We start from the raw sequence: 17,449 nt of genomic DNA on the forward strand, positions 1-17,449 counted from the left end.
AAAAAAAAAAAAACCAAAAAACAAAAAACAAAAACCAAACCCCAAAACAAAACAAATGTTTTCTACATATGGGTGCACTAGCAAGATTTTCTTTTTTTGAACAGTGGCAGTCGTTTTATTTCATGCTGGTGCATTTGGAGGGAAAGAAGGTGACAAATCCCATGAAACCCAGCCACCAGGGCTGGAGAGAGGCAGAGTCTCCCCTCTGCGTGGGGGTTCTGAGCCGCTGTGGGGAGCTGTAGTGCCGCTGGGGAGCGCTAGGTGGCGTTCTGCCCTGGGAAGAAAGCTGTGCTCCGTGTAGGAGGGAGGGAAGGGGGCCGGTGCGCCGGCGTGTCTGTGTGTGTGTGTGTGTGTGTGTGCGCGCGCGCGCGTCTGCCGGTGTGCAGCCTGCATGTTGCTGCTGACTGGTGCTGTGGCAGGCGGACCCGCTCAGGGGAGGGCGGCGGCAGCCGGCGGTTGTACTGGTGCGGGGCGTGCAGCCCCAGTTCTCCCTTCCCTGGTTTGTTTTCCCTCTCCCCCCCCTCCCCCTGTTTGACTTCACACGCTGCTTTCCACTGCCGATCGCCAGCAACGGGGCGGAGAACCTGGGAGCATCACCCACCCGGGGTTTTCAGGAGAGCACCTGGAAGAGACCGGACAGGAGACGCTGTCTGCTTCGCTTTGGATTTTCCTGGGTTTTTGGTTTGTTTTGTTTTGTTATTTCCCATCTCCTGCGATCTCTCCGCTTGTGAAGCATAAATGTGTGTAAATGGCCGGGGCACAGCCAGGAGTTCATGCGCTGCAGCTCAAACCTGTCTGCGTCTCTGACAACCTGAAGAAAGGCACCAAGTGCATTAAATGGGATGATGTAAGTAGCCGCTGGCAAATGTCTTTACCATCCTGTTCTTTGTAAGGGAGAGACAGAAAGGGGGGTAAGATTGCCGTTATTCGCAGCATGGGTCTGAAACAGTCCGGTTGCCATGAAGTGCAGATGGTGGCTGCTGAATGAACTATGAGACATCCCTGCCTTCACCGTGTAATGTCAAGCATGGGAAAATGTTGCTGCAAAGCCCAGGCTATTAACCACCTTGCAGTGCTCCAAAGGACCGGGCTGGCAATAAATAATACTGACTCAGAAGCGGGCACCTTTTGCGTAGGGTTTCCGAGCAGAAATGTTGGGTTGACATTGGAAACTGCATTTTCAGAAAACAACGCAACGTTCTGTGAGCCCTGGTTTAAAATGTGATTTCCTTTATTTGAGGAGATGACTCAAGGGAGCGGGGGGGGGGGGGGGGTTCGTGAAATAGTAAGTCGTCAATCTTTGGAGATAGGAATTGGCTCACTCACTCTTGTAAAAGATGATCGGATAGTAGCTGGGAGAACTGTCACAACCGGGAAGCTACAGGTTGGAGGGGGGGAGAGACGGGAAGCAGGCAGTACCATGCTTTCTTTTTTTTTTTTCTTTTCTTGTTTGTTTGCCTGAATTGACAGCCACAGTGATCGATTGACTACATAGGTTTGGACAGGCTGAAGGGGAACACTAGTGTGCTCTCGTGCAAACTTTTCTCTGCTAAGGACAGGGACGCTTCCTGCGCTTGACAACAAGCTGAACTGTTTCCCTAGGATGAATCTTGGACAGATTCAAGCAGACTGTGCTGTCCATCATAGTTATGACCCAGTGCTGACCCCTGATATTTGAGCCCCTTGATATTCAGCGGTTGCGCTCCAAAGTCCCCAAAGGATGAATTTGGGGTTAGAGTTATTAAAGATTTGCGCCAGTTTTTGCTCTGGGACAAAACTTAGGCCAAATTTGTCAATGACCCTTTGTCGTCCCCCCCTCTTCCCATCCCTGTTATTTTCAATAGGGAAAGCACAGTCACAAACCTGTAATGTATCAGGCCGTATGCCTATTAATATCTTTCGCTAAGAAGTTGAGTAAATCATCAGGATTTTTTCTTTCTGGTTTTTGTTCTGGCCATTGCACATTGTTTTGAGATCTGCAGGCAACAGGTTACTGTCCCTGCTCCTCTCACTGCTCGGCACCTTTAGGATTGGTTGATTATTAGGAGGTGCTCATTAGATCTATGAAGTCTAAATTAAGCCACTTTATTAAAGTCTATTATAAACTGTAAAACAAGAGATGCTTCTGTCCTATTTTTTTTTTTTTGTTGGGCAGCTATGTCTAAGAGTTTTGGTTAGAATGAGAGCAATGCTATGGGAAAGAAATCCTTTAGAAAGATCCCACTTCTAGTATTAAAGTGAAGACCATCCAACTTAATGAAAGACTAGCAAGGGTTAAAATGGGTCCCCTCTTATCTTTGTATTTTCTTGATAACAAGCACTGTACTTTAATACAGTACATAAAGATAATAGACTTGGCTGGTTTTTTTTTAAATGTCTTTTAACTAATTACATTTCATTTACTGTGAATCTGATAATAGTGAGTGCATTGTACAAGAAGCTGTTTTAAATCTACAAAGGCAGGCAAATGGATGGGCTCCCCAGTGATAACAAACTGCACCTTTCGAAACCAGGATCTGACCAGTTGCAAATTCATCAGTTCAGGGTTTGCTGGAGGAATCTGATGGCACCGAGCCCATGGGGTTTGAATTAGGGGAGGGGGCAGGAGTCAGGCTGTAGGTAAATGTATATGTGTAAAGACAGATATGGAACTAGCTAACATTATATGCTGCATGCAGAATTAATATAGCTAGGATCAGATATATTTAATTAACATTTAGCTAAGCTTGCTTGCAAGTTATAGCCTTCGAGAGGTCACAAATGGCAAGAGCATACACTACAAGAAATAATAGTTCAATTATATTTTGCTAAACTTGTGGGGCAGGTTGCTTTGATGTTAAATTATAATGTAAAGGGTAATGTAAGAAAGCATGTATAGTTCCAAAATGTTCTGCAGGAGATTGATTTAATTTTTAAGAACAAGAGTCTTTCGGTGACATAACAGATTTGTTCAAGGATGGTATCATTTACCATCACAGCTAGTTACTGTCTCCTTTCAAAAAGCTGATTAGGCAGAGAGACAGAACTTGTGAAATCAAAAGGTTTAAAATAAGCAATTCTCAGTTTTGAGATTTGCAGGAATGTTAATGTTGGGGAGATTCACGGTATGCATCAGGAGCTAACCCAGGGGACTGGAAATGGCTTTTTAATCATAGAGTACTGGTACCAGAGTAATGCAGTGGGGCAGTATATTCACATCTTTAATAACGTCTGTGAAACCGTCTTGGAAATTGCATTGGGCATGCTGTATGGATGTAAGAGTCAGAACCCAATTGGAGGCTAAAAGGTATAAGTGAAGTTTAAAATAATTTAAGCAGGACAGAGGATGCCATGTATTTTTTTATATATATTTTATTTTAAAGGGTGGGGCTCAGGCTGTGATGTCTGCAGAGCACTGATGAACATAAGGGTCAAGCAAAAAGCAATTAACAACTTCTTATGAGGTAATTAACCTGGAGCCAAGAGGCCCATACTCCAGCAAACAATCCATTGAAGATATGCTAATGGTTTCAGAAACACAGAAAGAGAGGAGGATAAAAGACTGGGAACAAATGAAATAAGAAAAGCCAGTCAGCTCCTGGAGTTTAATGTAGAGCAACATTTGATAATTGTACAGCTTTGGGGGGAGAAGTGTCCATTCTGATTAGCTATTTTGAGGACACAGTTAAATTCTGCTTCAATCTAATGTAGGCAAACAATGAAGTGCTGCCGATATCCGGGCAAAGCTTATCCAAATCTGGAATTCAGGTGGATTTGCAGTAGGGGAACCCCTCCCCCCATTTCCTCTGCTGGGAGAATTTTAATATTTGGAGCCTTTTCTCCACAGGTAAGGAGGCCTCTCAAGATTGTTAGAAGAACTGCTGCTAATGGACAAGAGTACACTTTCTACAATACATTTCAGCTTATCTACTGCTACTAAATAAATATAAAATTGTAGGTATAAAAGGGGAGGTGGGAGCATCATACACTAATGCATACATACGTACTTAATGCATGGATTCCTTCTTGGTTATCATAAAATAACCTACAAGGGTATAATCGGTCATTTTCAGAGTTGGGGCTGCAAGCTGGCTGCAGTGCGGGATGGGGAATAAAGCAGTACTTCTCAAAGTCTGTTGCAGGTAATCACAAGTGGAGCTGAGCTCGAGCCGAGAGCCTTTTTACTGCTGTAGTACACAAGAGTAAGCTGCATCCTAAGTGTGAGATTAGGAAAGGTATATAAATTCCCTTCCCCACATTCAGGCATGCCGCCACAGCTGCTACAAGAAATGGGATTGACATGTTTTAGAATAATTGCACTTTACAGCAAAATGTCAGGTGCTGGCACATTTCCAGTTGTCTTATTGCAGGTTACTGACATCTGAGGCAGAGGGGGGAGCAGTGAGGATCCCCGCACGGTAATGGGGCTTGGCATAGTAACACTGAATAAACGGAAAGTTTATGGAAGGGCTAATGGGGGGGGGGGGGGGGGGTTTCTAGGAAAACATTTTAATAATTTGGCTACACATAGGGTTGCGTAAACCATCCAAGATCAATTTATTCTCATCATGGTTTTAGCCCCTGAGTTATGTTGCCGCTCCCAGAAAACTGATGGAAGTTTCAATAATTGGGAATCAAAGTACTTTACAATAAAAGACATAATTAAAATACCATAAGATACATAACATCTAGATAACATAAGGACAATTAAAAAAAATCCATACATTGCAGGCAAATGTTTTATGAAAATGCAAGCTACAAATGACTTCAGTAGCAGCAACATAAAAATAAAGAACAATAATACATAAAAATAAAGAACAAAAGCTTGGGGAATCCATATTCAAAGCATCAGATAACGTAACTAAGGCTGGTTTAAAAAACAAGTCTTAATTGTTTTTCAAAGGAGACAAAAAAGATCAGGAATGGTGGGGGGGGGGGGGCAAAGTATTGCTATTCAGGGCACAATACAGAAAAAAATAATGCCTCCTGAAGGCAACCACTGTGGCATTCATGACAAAGAAAATAATGGAAGAGTGGAAGAAATGCTCAGCGATGGCCAAGGACTGGGAAAGGCCAATAACAAACAAGCATCCCGGAGGAAAGAATGGAGGCTCTGCTTGGGGTAGCATGAAATAGCTATGAGGCTGAGCTGTGTGGGGCAATATTCATAACCATCGGGCCGATTCAGTAAAATTTGCGGGAGAGCCGGCACTCCCAGGCGAGCGTCCGCTCTCCTGACGCGCGCCCAGGCCACTCTCCTGGGCGCGCGATTCTGTATTTAAATGAGGGCCTGCGGTAATAAGGAGGCGTAGGGACACTAGTGCATCCCTAGCCCTCCTTATTGACAGAAGCGATGGCTGTCAGCGGGTTTGACAGCTGACGCTTAATTTTACTGGCATCAGTTGTCGAACCCGCTGACAGCCACGGGTTCAGAAAACGGATGCCGGCAAAATTGAGTGTCCGTCTTCCAACCCGCGGGCAGATTTGTAATTTTTTTTTTAAGAATTTTTTTTTTTTTTTTTAATTTTTGGGGCCTCCGACTTAATATCCCTATGATATTAAATCGGAGGGTGTACAGAAAAGCATTTTTTTTCTGCTTTTCTTTACACTTTCCCGGTGCCGGCCGAAATGAACTCCTGCCTTCGGGCAGGCGTTAATTTCTGAAAGTAAAATGTGCAGCTTGGCTGCACATTTTACTTTCTGTATTGCGCGGGACTAACTAATAGGCTCATCAACATGCATTTGCATGTTGCGGGCGCTATTAGTTTTCTGGGGGTTGGACACGCGCTATTACCCCTTACTGTATAAGGGGTAATATTAGCGGGTGGAAAACGCGCATCTAGACGGGGGCTAACACCGTACTGAATCGGCCTGCATGTCCTTTGAGACATTTAGAGTTAGTGAGGTTGTGCCTAAAACTAAGATTAAAACCCATGGTCTGGTGCTGGCAGGAGATGCACATTTGGAGAAGACTAGTTAGAGATGTAGTTGTGGTGATCCAAAAAAACTGAAAGAAAGGAGGATCCAAAGTAAATCTATGACAGGTAGAGGAGTACAAACAGACCACTGGGGGAGGGTCCATTCTTTAAACACAAGGGTGGGCACTTTCGCAGTTCCAGTTCCAGAGAATAATATCAAGCTGCCTGGAGATAGTGAGCAAGGACCCCAAAGGTTATAGGATACGCTCTTTTAGGCTTAGGCCCGCATCACTGGCCAAAGAATTGGGTATGGAGCATTTGTTGCTGGTAATAAGACAGATTCAGAAGCTCTGCGAGGGATGAGCGGGACTGGCAATGAATGTGCTTTTCTCTTGAGCTATCTTATTGTGGCAGAGAAAAGGACAGCTTGTGACATTGGCCAACAAAAGGAAAAAAATTGTTGGATGGTAGGTCATGTTTTTTACTTTGGGCAAAGAAAAGAGTGTTAATGGGTTCAAGTGGCTATGGCCTGGACATATCCCAAGAAAGGGCAATTGTAAATGGATGGGATGGAGAGGAGAGGAATAAAATGATTCCTAGACATTTGCAGATGGCCAGGACACACCCTGAGCCTGATGCTATCATCATACATTTGGTGGGTAATGATTTGGTATCAGATACAGCATGCAGAAATAACAACCCAATGTCAAAGTTTATTTAGAAGGGATGGGATCCATCTAAGAAGCAGTTTTGGATATTTCCAACTTAGATTTTCAGATGGCAGTTGACATTTTACGCAAAATTCTAGATAGGGGTGGGGATCAGGCCCTAGTAAGGGGTTATTGTTCCCTCCTGAGGCAGCAGCTCGCCATCCATAAAGAAAGACGATAAAATGGGGACACTCAGGTGCTATCACAAAGGGGGCACCTGGGCTGGTGGTGGGTATTAGTGTTAGTCCATTTCAAACAGCCCCCCCCCCCCCAAGGAGGTAAATACAATATAAACAAGAATAAATAACTCAAGCCGGGATCTGCCTAGCCTGGGGCTGTGATAAGATAATAAACGGTCAGGAGAGTGTGGCAGAGCTGTCCCATTCCTGAACATCTTGCACGGTACATCTCGATGAGGGGCAAAGAGATGGAAATAAGCACATAAATAAATAAATAAATACTGATGAAAAAGAAGAGTCTCCTCAGCTGTGAGTGCTGCATTAGCACAGGTAGTGGTGCTTTTGGTTAGGTAATACTTTAAAGCTGTGTTCTATATATACCACTGTTTTTGGTTCTGTCAAGAATAGATAATTCGTTAGGCTATGTTGGTATAAATAAACTTTGGATTCAAACATGTCGCAGTATTTATTGGGATGTGGGAGGAGGGGGTGGGGTGGTTGGAGTGAGGAGGACGAGTGATGTGGCGTGCCTGTATATATCTTAGAGATAGCTTCCATCATTGGGCTAAATTTCCTCTCTGTTAGGGTACCCTTGCTTATTATTTATTTACTTATTTATTTTTGGTGGGCTGTTTGTTGCATCAGTACCTTGTGTTTAATATTTGCCTCTATTGGTGTATACATTCTGATGCTGTTTTCCAAACAAGATTTCTCTTGCTATTCTTAAATGAAAATTCAAATAAATATGAAATGTGAAAATGTATCTCAGAGCACTTCATTTAAGGTTCAGTACAATAACCTAGATCAGGATAAGATTTGAACATGTAGGCAATGAAGAAAATGAGTCTTGAGTCTTGCTTCCCAAAATCATAAATGCAGGAACTGGACTCTCAGAAGAAATGCAGACCAAGAAGTGCCAGGCATAAGCAATCTTAAATAAGTGATGAGATGGCAGATTTCTGGACATTAATGAAGTTAGATATGAGAGTTTTGGACCAATGGTGGCCCCATGATATTGTCAGAAGAGGGAGGAAAGGTATACTGTTGACACTGATTTGATAATTATACTAATAACTATATTTACAATAAATCAGTCTTGTCATTTTTGTTATAAACTGTGACAATAATATATGTTTGGTTTTTATCATAGTTTTATTGTTGTCAATAAAGAGAAAATGCTATTTACTGCAAGCTGTCAATACAGGTATTGTAACTAGTGTAGGATCCACTTCTCTCTAGATATTATTTGTTTGTGGTTTCAGATATTTTTTTCTTGTTAACAAAGACATATTGTGTGCCTTTGTTTGCTCTTCTGTGCCCAGTTAACAGATTATCTTTCTAAGATCGTCTTTCAGTTACATACATAAAATGTATTTGACATGCAAATCTCTTCATGGTCAGACCTCGTCATAGGTCTGTGAAATACAGTTGAACCTTCAGGATTAAACCCAACCATCACCTTGTTCTTTCTAGTGGAGCTTTATGTTTCTTTTAAGGTATACGTTGGGTGGGGTATAATACTTCTCCATCATTACATTGGAGTTGTGTGATACCAGCACCTCTGTGCCTGTACATTCAGTGGTGTGAGCCACATATTAAGCCAGTGTGATGGAGAGTGTGCAGACTTGTTTTCCGCCATACTGGAAGTCATCAGGGGGCTCCATCTGTATGTCTGCTGCATTTCTGCCCTGTGAAGCAGATCTAATTAAGGAAACCATTGAAGCATGATTAGGACCTCATTTCTATCAGCCTTCTTTTGCTTTGGAACTTAGCTTTCCTGGCCACGTTTTCTCTAGAGTCGGCTTGGTGTCTAATGATTGTAACTGGCATCCCACTGTCCACAATTTAGAAAACATATTTTAAAATGGCATGACAGTCTCAGCTTTTTGGCTGTTAGTTGCTTCATGATGATTAACCAACAGAATTAATTAATCTTATGCGCAGTTCGCATTCTTATTCTCCACCCTTTTCCCCATCTTGTCCAGCCAGCCAGTCTTCCTGTAAAGCAGATGTTATGAGGTGTCATGCATTGCATCTTTTCTTGCCATGTGAATTAAAGGAAACCGTTTACAAAAAAACAGTTGTAAAAGAAGGGTCAAGAAATGTGCTGATGAGCTATGTGCTGCCAAAAACAGTTTCTCTGCATTTGAATACAATGTATTTCTTAGCCCTCACCGATTAGGAATGAAGCAACACAGATACAATCGCACAAGATTATTATTTTTGACATCCTGGATTTCCAACGCTCTTCTCAAGAAAGAGTAGGCAGGCGCACATTAAGAGTGATAAAAATCTCAGTTACAGTTATTTCCGGATACTTATCTCTTTTTTTTTTTTTTTTTTGGATAACTTTGCTTCAAGTAACAGACTGTTGGACCCAGCTAAAGATTGGACTTTATCTTTACAGCCAACTGCTCTAGGATATTTCATTGCTCAGAGTGACTTAGTTGGTACTGTATCATTATAAGATCGCAAAATTACTTTCTTTTTATTAACAATACGTTTTGTCAAATGCCCATTAATTAAAATGAAATGAAATAGACAATAATTGCACTTTGAGTTGCAAAGTAACCAAATATCAAGTTGCTGCAGTGTAGCGGGGCAAGGAATTCAGTTAGCTGGGCAATATTTTCTTGTAGTACTTTCCTCTACCATGGCAACAGGTGCATATATCAAGTAATGCAAGAACGGAAGCAGAGTTCTGTTCCAAGCAATGCTTGCATAATCTGTTGGAAGATGAAGGCCTGTTAGGCATGCTGGGTTGGCCAGATTGAAATATTCTGTATCATCATACACAGACTGTTGCAGCTTGGTTCTATTTTTTTTTTTTTAATGCTTTTATTGCTGTAAAAATTTTAGGGAAATAATTGCTACGTCACAGTGTAACACTGTGTGTGTAGTTTCATGGCACAGAAGATTTTGAGTTAAGTTTGCTAGATGCTATCAGTGAGGGAGTGTGGGGGGGGGGGGGGGGAGTTAATTTTGAATATTGTTGTTCAGTTACAGACTTACTGTGAAATAATAGATTTTGTTGCCCATCCTATGAATACGAAAACTGAGCTGCAGGTTTCAATGCTCTTAACTGGTGCAATAAAAGTTTCAGTCCTTGAAATGACAGCTGCTTTGACAAAAAAAAATAAAACAACAAAGCTGGAAATGCTGCAAAAATGCAGATCAGATTTAATAGATTGCACCAGATTATATTTTTGGGGAAATTATCATGTTACAGGACATGGTGGGGAACCTTAACTTTGAGATCTGCTTTCATTTTACTGGGAAAAGAATTCTATACCATATATCTGCAAGAATGGCATTGGCTTTATGACCATGTTTTCTCGGTGGACTGGGAGCTGCAGTGTTTGACAGATGGAATGATTTTCAGAAAATTTGTTACAGCAAACATCATCGGAGCTTTCTAGAAATGTAATCATTGTCTGCTATGATACATTTTGCTAATGGAAATGCCTGCACCATTTTTTGTTCTGCAAAAGAATAAAAATGACTATGAAGTGTGGCACTCTTATTCAATTTAATAATAGTTTATTCTTCACTTGTTACTCTGTATATGCATGATTGCCTTGGGTACATTCGATTTTAATTTGAATCAATTAGAATTGTACTTTCTAATGATATGTGAGATATGACCTTATTTACAGTTGCCTTGGAAACCACTGAGCTCCAAAGTATTTGCTCAGGCTGTAACTGTTTAGACAGGAAACATGTATCTTTCTTTCTGGATCTGCCCATGTTAATAGCGCAAAGAAAAGAGTACACTATAATGCAAAAGCTGGTTTGTTTGTTTGTTTTTTCTTTATATGTTTGATACATTCATGTACCAACATTTGGTATGTGGAAAACTTGTGAATACTCAGGCCTGTGACTGCTGCCTGTCTACCCCAGGACATATTTTAAATTAATGTGAACAGCATCAGTTAACCCTGAAATCTGTGTATCATTAAAAAAAATTGACTTAACATAGAGAAACCTGTGCTAATTCAACCCCTAACACAGGGTCTGTGTCCTGCAGGCTTTAAATGATATTTTTTTTCTGCATAGAACGCAACTGGATTAAAAGAAATACAGCTCTATTAGCACAGTTAGATAATTTTAGATGGATAGATCTGTTTTGGTAACTTGTTTCTTTTATTGCTAACTTTAGGACTTTGAGAGGGAAAGGGTTATGGATAAGTCAAGTCAAGGAGTTTGATGGCCATAGAATCCAGACAATGAAATTACTTAAGGCTGTATTATACTGTATGTTGTATGAGTTTAATATTAATGTTGAGGTTTTCTTTTCTAGGATTCCACTGTTGTGTCTCCCATTTTTCTCAGAATGGACCCGCAGGGATTTTTCTTGTACTGGACAGATCAGAATAAGGTAAAAAAAAAGAAATACCTTTTTTGAAAAAGATTGTTAACTAGCTTTTGCCAGTTCTTGGCGGGGCAGGTTGTGTACACATTAGGCTGAATACATGGAGTCTATGATTTGATATTATTTTAATCTGACACTGTGTCAGTCACTAAGGCCTCTATTAAGGGAAATTCAAAACATGTAGTAGTTTCTGTTTTGGTTTTTTTTGGTGGTGGGAGGGATGAAGGGTAAATCATAAAGCAGCTGCCAGAAATTGTCCATTCACTGCACATCTGGCAGCTTTCCATTGTATCTTGTCTTCTAAGGAATTTGAGTTTTATGCATGGAATATTATTTTCTCATATTTAACTGCCATACCCATGGAGACGTTTACCGTGACACTGATGAATGGGCACTCAGAGATATGATCAGGTGTTCAGTGTTACTGGTTTGCAAAGTTCATTGCATTTCTTATGATTCATAATAATGCATCTCACACACAAACTACGCAGCCAGATGTGCTCACATTTACTTCATTGTCGTCCTGTCTGAACTGAGTGACTTTAATGTTATGTTGTACTATACATTAGATACTGCCTTCCTCGAACCAAAGTTCAATCCAAAGTTAACCAAAGCCTCATATAGCAAAGCTCACCTCCCACACTCATCAAACCTACTTCAGTTGGGTCCACAGGCAGTGTCAGCAGCGCCATTGCTGGTTCACTGTACTTTACGAAATAAGGAACTGCACATTTGATTTTTATCAAAGGCAAAAGGTGTACCTGTCTGGTAATCCCTAACTGACAGGTAAAGTCTTTCTCTTCCTCTTATGTTTCTGTTTTCACTGATATGAGATGTGGACTTGGGAATATTTATTATATATGGGTGACAATGTCCCTCTTACTATTTCTGTAGCTGTGGCTACTGATTTTAAAATATAGAAACTAGAAATTCAACTGCAAGGCTAAGGTATCAAGTGCCATAAAGTTACTGAGATTCCCTGGTTCACCTGCATACGCTTGTGCCAAAAGCTTTCTGCAGGTTACTGTACCTGACCGAAACACCGAGTAAAGGTTATATAAAAGATGTCTATTAAATTCAATTTTTAGTACATTAGCCACAAAAAAACCCAAAACATTTTTATAGATTTTTCACAAACTCAACATGATTTTAATAACAATTGTTTTCTGAAGATTTTTTTCTCTTCCTTGAGTTGAAGGAAGAGATGTACTGCTATACAATTGTGCCTCCTTCCTCCCACAATCCTTTTATAGTACAACTTTTTTTCCAGTTTGCAAAACAAATCCTGATGGTGTAATCCAGCCCGTTTCTTCTTCTATATTCAGAGACCTTCATCTGTAGCTCATTTTGCACCGGCCTGATAAAGGAAGTATAAATCATAAAAGCTAGTTAGAAATGTTAGTATCTGCTTTACTAAGGCTCATTCCCCATCATGTGCCTGTGCGAAAAAGTTTAGTAAATAAAGCCCCTCGAAGCCTATTTTCTAAACTGTGATAATACAGTAAACATGTTTTAAATACTGAATGTTATTTATATGGCACACTAAAAATGAATTATCACGCGCAACTAAAAACTACCTAGCTCTCTGTCTTTCACAAACTAATCAGGAGCAAGGTGCACCACATTAATGATCTCCTTTGCATACACATGCATGTAAAGGTGCTCATTAAACTATGAAATGCTTAACCCAGATTGTGATAAATGTCATGATCTGCATTAAACGGTGTTAGTTGACTAGTTAGGTACTTGAGTAGCTCATGAGAGCATCGGCAGGCTAATGCACCTGTTGATGCTCCTAGCTGTCCTCCTCTTGTTCAGTAAAGGACCACTGGACCTGACTGAAGGTTCTCTAAGCTCTCTTGACTGAATCTTGCTCCCCACCACCACCACCACTGCATCCTCCCTGGAGAGCTCCCCCAGTGCTTCTTCATCGTAGAGGATGCCAGTATCATAGGCTCGAGAGTGAAATCCTGCTCTAAATGTTTGGCGTGGAAACCCCAACCCTACTTGATTCTGTTTTTTAAATAGCCTCCTCTTGGTGCCTCCAGGCCACCTTTGTTCCTCCTTTTGGGCCGCTGCTGTTGCACTAGGGCATCTGCAGGGAGTTCTGGGTAGAAGCAAAATACCAACTGCTCTTGCCCTACCAGTACCATCATCCAAAATGGCACCAGCTGATTTAAGGCTCCCCTTTGCTACTCATGTGTAGGACAAAGGGGGAGTCATGGGTCAGTAAGCACTATTTTGTATTATGGCTCCTGCCCTATTAGGACCTGGGGTGCTACAGTGAGAAAGAGGAGGAACAACATGGGCTGAGGGCCAGGAAATTTTGGTTGATTGGATGGGATTTACTGTAAGAGATGAGATTTACAGTCAGTAGGTGGGTTGTATACCATGGTGGTGAGGTTGGAATTAGCTTTGGGATTTGGTCTTGGGGGAATTGTTTGGGGGTTAGTCTCCCTTTAGGCAGTCACTCAGAACTAGAACCCCCTTTAAAAATTGTGGGAAGGAACACGCATTATTTTCTGGCTGCTGCAGCATGCATTACTAAAGCTAGCATAGGATTCACTAAACCAAAGTCACATGGAGTGTCAGTGGGAGACATAGGATTTTTTTAAAAACCCTGGCAACACTGAATTCCAGCCCATTGCTCTAATCTCTAATTCTCTAGCTGCTACTAAACATGCATTTTCGGTTTCCTCCACATACGAGTGAATGCTACTCATTTCTAAGCAGTTCAGTTTATGTGCTTTTTACTGTCCCCCCTGGTCACCTTGCACATAACATGTCTCCATTATTATGGCCAACTCTGAAACCACATTGATGGGAACTTAATGTAAAAAAAGCATTTAAGAAAACAACCAATTGCTTATATACAGAATCTTCAATCACCTTAGCCAGGGAAGAAATGTTTGAGGTTGGCCTGTAGCTAGAGCATTGGTCTGCAAGAAGAGATTGCTGTTTCAAAACAGGTCTAAAATTAGCTTTTTTCAAGGAATCTGGGAAAACACTGGTTTCTAAGCACTGATTAACCACAGCTTGTAAAATTGGTAAAAATATATCCTTACAACAATACAAAACACCCAGTGAACACAGATCTATTGAGCAGTATGATTTTCTTAACCTAATGACTGCTATACCTCAGGCAAGGAAACACAATCATACCTGGGAACTTTTGAGCTGTGATCACCCTGAGATTGCTGCTGATTAGCCGATGGTGGTGGTGGGAGGAATGGAATATCAGCTTTCTCTCTTCCACCCCACCCCCACAGTTTCTCTCTCTTTCTTCCACCCACCATCACCTGTCCCCCCTCCGGAGATTATTCCAGCATACTTCCCCTTCTTCTCTCCACCCCCATCCATTTCCATGAATTAAAAGTCTCCCTATATATTCTCTGTGCTGCTAAAAATGCTTTTTGCTCTTTGTTAGTTTTTAATCTTCTTCATTTCCATTCAGTTTCACATGATCCACTTTTTTTTTCTCAAGCTGTATTGTCATACCATGGAACCCTACCTAATACCACGAAGACTTTGTAGATTTTAAAGGTGCAATTTCTTGGACAATCTCAGTTAACTCAAGCGTTAAGGATTTCACTGTTTCATTAATGGTATTAGTAGAAAGCTTAACATCTTTTTCAATCCATTTAACTCTAAGTAGATCACAGTCAATAGGTTGGCCAAGTAATTTCTTATGAGTTATATTAAACATTGAATGCTTGACTAGGAAGAGATAATTGAAAAAAAATCAGATTATGATCTGACCAAGGTAGTTTCATATTTACAATCTGTGAGTTAATACATTTTTCTACAAATTCTTCTGAGATGATCAATTAATCAAGAACTTGTCCTGCATGATGATTCGGTGCTTTAATTAATTGTTTTAATTGAAGAGCCGCTAAAAGTGACTGAAATTCAGTATAAGGAATACTATCAGACATGCCCTCATGAATATTTAAATCTCCCATTATCAACAACTTGCAAGTATGTGAGGTTAGAGACAATATATAATCAAGTACTGTTCTACCATTCCTGTCAATAGCTGAGGGGCAACAAATTAATGCAATCAGCCTATCCTGCAGATGTACCATCATGCTTTCACTTTCACTACTGATGATATGGCACTTATTAGTAATCCCAAAATCTTCTTTACATATTAAGACCACCCCCATTTTTAGTTTCTCTGGCTTGGGTGGAAAACAGTATATCCTGAAGGACATGTTTCAGTTTACCATAAAAGATTCAAGTTGCCCTCTAATATTAAAGAAATAAGCCACTCAATCTTCTGAATGAATGAGTAAGATTAATATAACTTAGTTTCAAAGGCAAAGCTTAGCCTGTAGGAGAAACGCTTAGTAAATCATGCCTGCCTCCGTTCCCTCCGAGGCCACTCCAAAATCGGAGCGGCCTCTGAGGGAACTTTTCTTTCCAGCGCCCCCACCTTCCCTTTCCTTCTCCTAATTAACCCTGCCCCCCCCCCCCGGCCCTAACTAATTCCCCCCCTACCTTTATTTCAAAAGTTATGCCTGCCCAAGGCAGGCGTAACTTGTGCACACTGGCGCGCCATGTTCCGGTCCGGGGGCTGTTCCGGAGGCCGCTTCCATGCCCACAGAATGCCCCTGGGCCAAAACCACGCCCATGGCCCCACCCCCGGAATGCCCCCCGAGGACACGCCGGCCGCGACATGCCCCCCTGACATGCCCCCGACACGCCCCTCCCAGGAAAGCCCCGGGACTACGCAACATAGGCTCGGCATGCGCAGGGGGTGGAAGGGGCAGCTTTTTGGGGGTTACATGCGTATCCCTTTTAAAATCTGCCCCTTTGTGTGTTTTTAAAGGGTGCATAGATGAAGGTTTTTTTTACAGTGTTTTGCAGTATTTCTTTTATATACACTAATAATTTATACTTATTTTTTAACTCTTTGTTTTCATATTTTTGAACTTTATAAGTCAAAAAATTTGACATCACTTTGCACAGGATGATTTAACAAGGAAAAACATTTCAATCAAAATCAGTGCTCATTCTTAAACCATTATGTCCCAGTATCCGATTTAGAGGATAGCTTCTTAAATAATTTGGGCTATAATGGGTTAATTAGACCTCAACTTGGGGGACATCATAAAGAAAAATATACCAGGAAATATGGCACAAGAACATAATATAATAATCTGAACGATATTAACACAACTGGACAATTCACTTTTAGGAAGCAATAGCCAAGAGTCTTTCACAATTTTGGAGGAACTCCTCTAATTGTTCTGGGTCATAAAAAATTAATGTATTAGTACCTAATTTTACTATGCATTTACAAGGAAAATGAATCAAAAACTCAGCTCTATGGTCAATTACTTGTTTTTTTTTCATTAGAAAGGCCTTCCATCTTAACTGTGTTGGCTTAGCAACATAAAGAAATAAAGCCACCCGATAGCCAAGAAAGACTTATCAGTAATACTGAAGAACATTTTCATGGTCCATATATGATCAGGTTCCAAGACTAAAGAGACGAGCAACGTAGCAGTGTCCTGAAGTTCTATCTGAGATTCTTGCAGCATAGTAGTTAAATTCTCTAATACATTAGATTGCAAAGGAGGGGTATTAGCAGGTGCATCACCATGCCATGTTGGTGAATAAAAGAACAGAAACAGGAACAGAACCCATAGGAACTTTAAGTATATCAAGATAGACTTTCCCAAGCAATTCTAATGGAGAAATTACTGAGGATCTAGGAAAATTTAATATCCATAAATGCAATCTTCTAGAATGATTTTCTAATACCTCCAATCTACGTTGAATAAAATATTGATCCTTATTCATAGTTACATCATATTTCCCTCCAAAAAATCACATTGCTTTCTTAGGCCAATATTCATCAAAATGCTATAATTTTCACATGGATAATGCCCATGATAAGAAAAAGGGATGTGGCTATGATAATTTTAGAATTACCACTTGAGAGAGAGAGACAGACTCTTTTTATAAGGCCTTCATATTAGTCAACTTTTTATACTACAGGAAGGCCAGCTAGTAAATCGAGTTGAAGTTCTGGTGGTGGTATAGAGTTTTGGGGCCAGTTTTATATGCAGAGTGAGATGTATGACGTAGACCTCAGTGAAGATTTGACGTCATTTGGGGTGAGAACATTGTAGAAATCTCATCTTTGGAAGACTTTCCTCACTCCAAATGACGTCAAATCTTCACTGAGATGTACTGTGCTGTTTTTATGTCTCACTCTGCATGTCAAACTGGCCCCAAAACCCTAAACCACCACCAAAACCCCACCTTGAGTTACTAGCTGGC

At 40.9% G+C, this 17,449-nt stretch overlaps 1 protein-coding gene across 2 annotated transcripts in view; it reads left to right on the top strand.

Moving 5' to 3' along the window:
• Positions 1-371: 371 nt before the first annotated feature.
• Positions 372-17,449, top strand: part of PLCB1 (phospholipase C beta 1) — a 1,417,494-nt gene continuing 1,400,416 nt past the window's right edge. For both annotated transcript variants that reach the window (XM_029593506.1, XM_029593507.1), the window contains exons 1-2: positions 372-847; positions 11,087-11,164. In XM_029593506.1, coding sequence (XP_029449366.1) covers positions 749-847; positions 11,087-11,164 — 177 coding nt within the window. In that variant the 5' untranslated portion in view covers positions 372-748. The remainder of the gene's footprint in view (positions 848-11,086; positions 11,165-17,449) is intronic.

The sequence above is a fragment of the Rhinatrema bivittatum genome, chromosome 3, assembly GCF_901001135.1.
Source record: "Rhinatrema bivittatum chromosome 3, aRhiBiv1.1, whole genome shotgun sequence".
Taxonomy (NCBI): Eukaryota; Metazoa; Chordata; class Amphibia; order Gymnophiona; family Rhinatrematidae; genus Rhinatrema; species Rhinatrema bivittatum.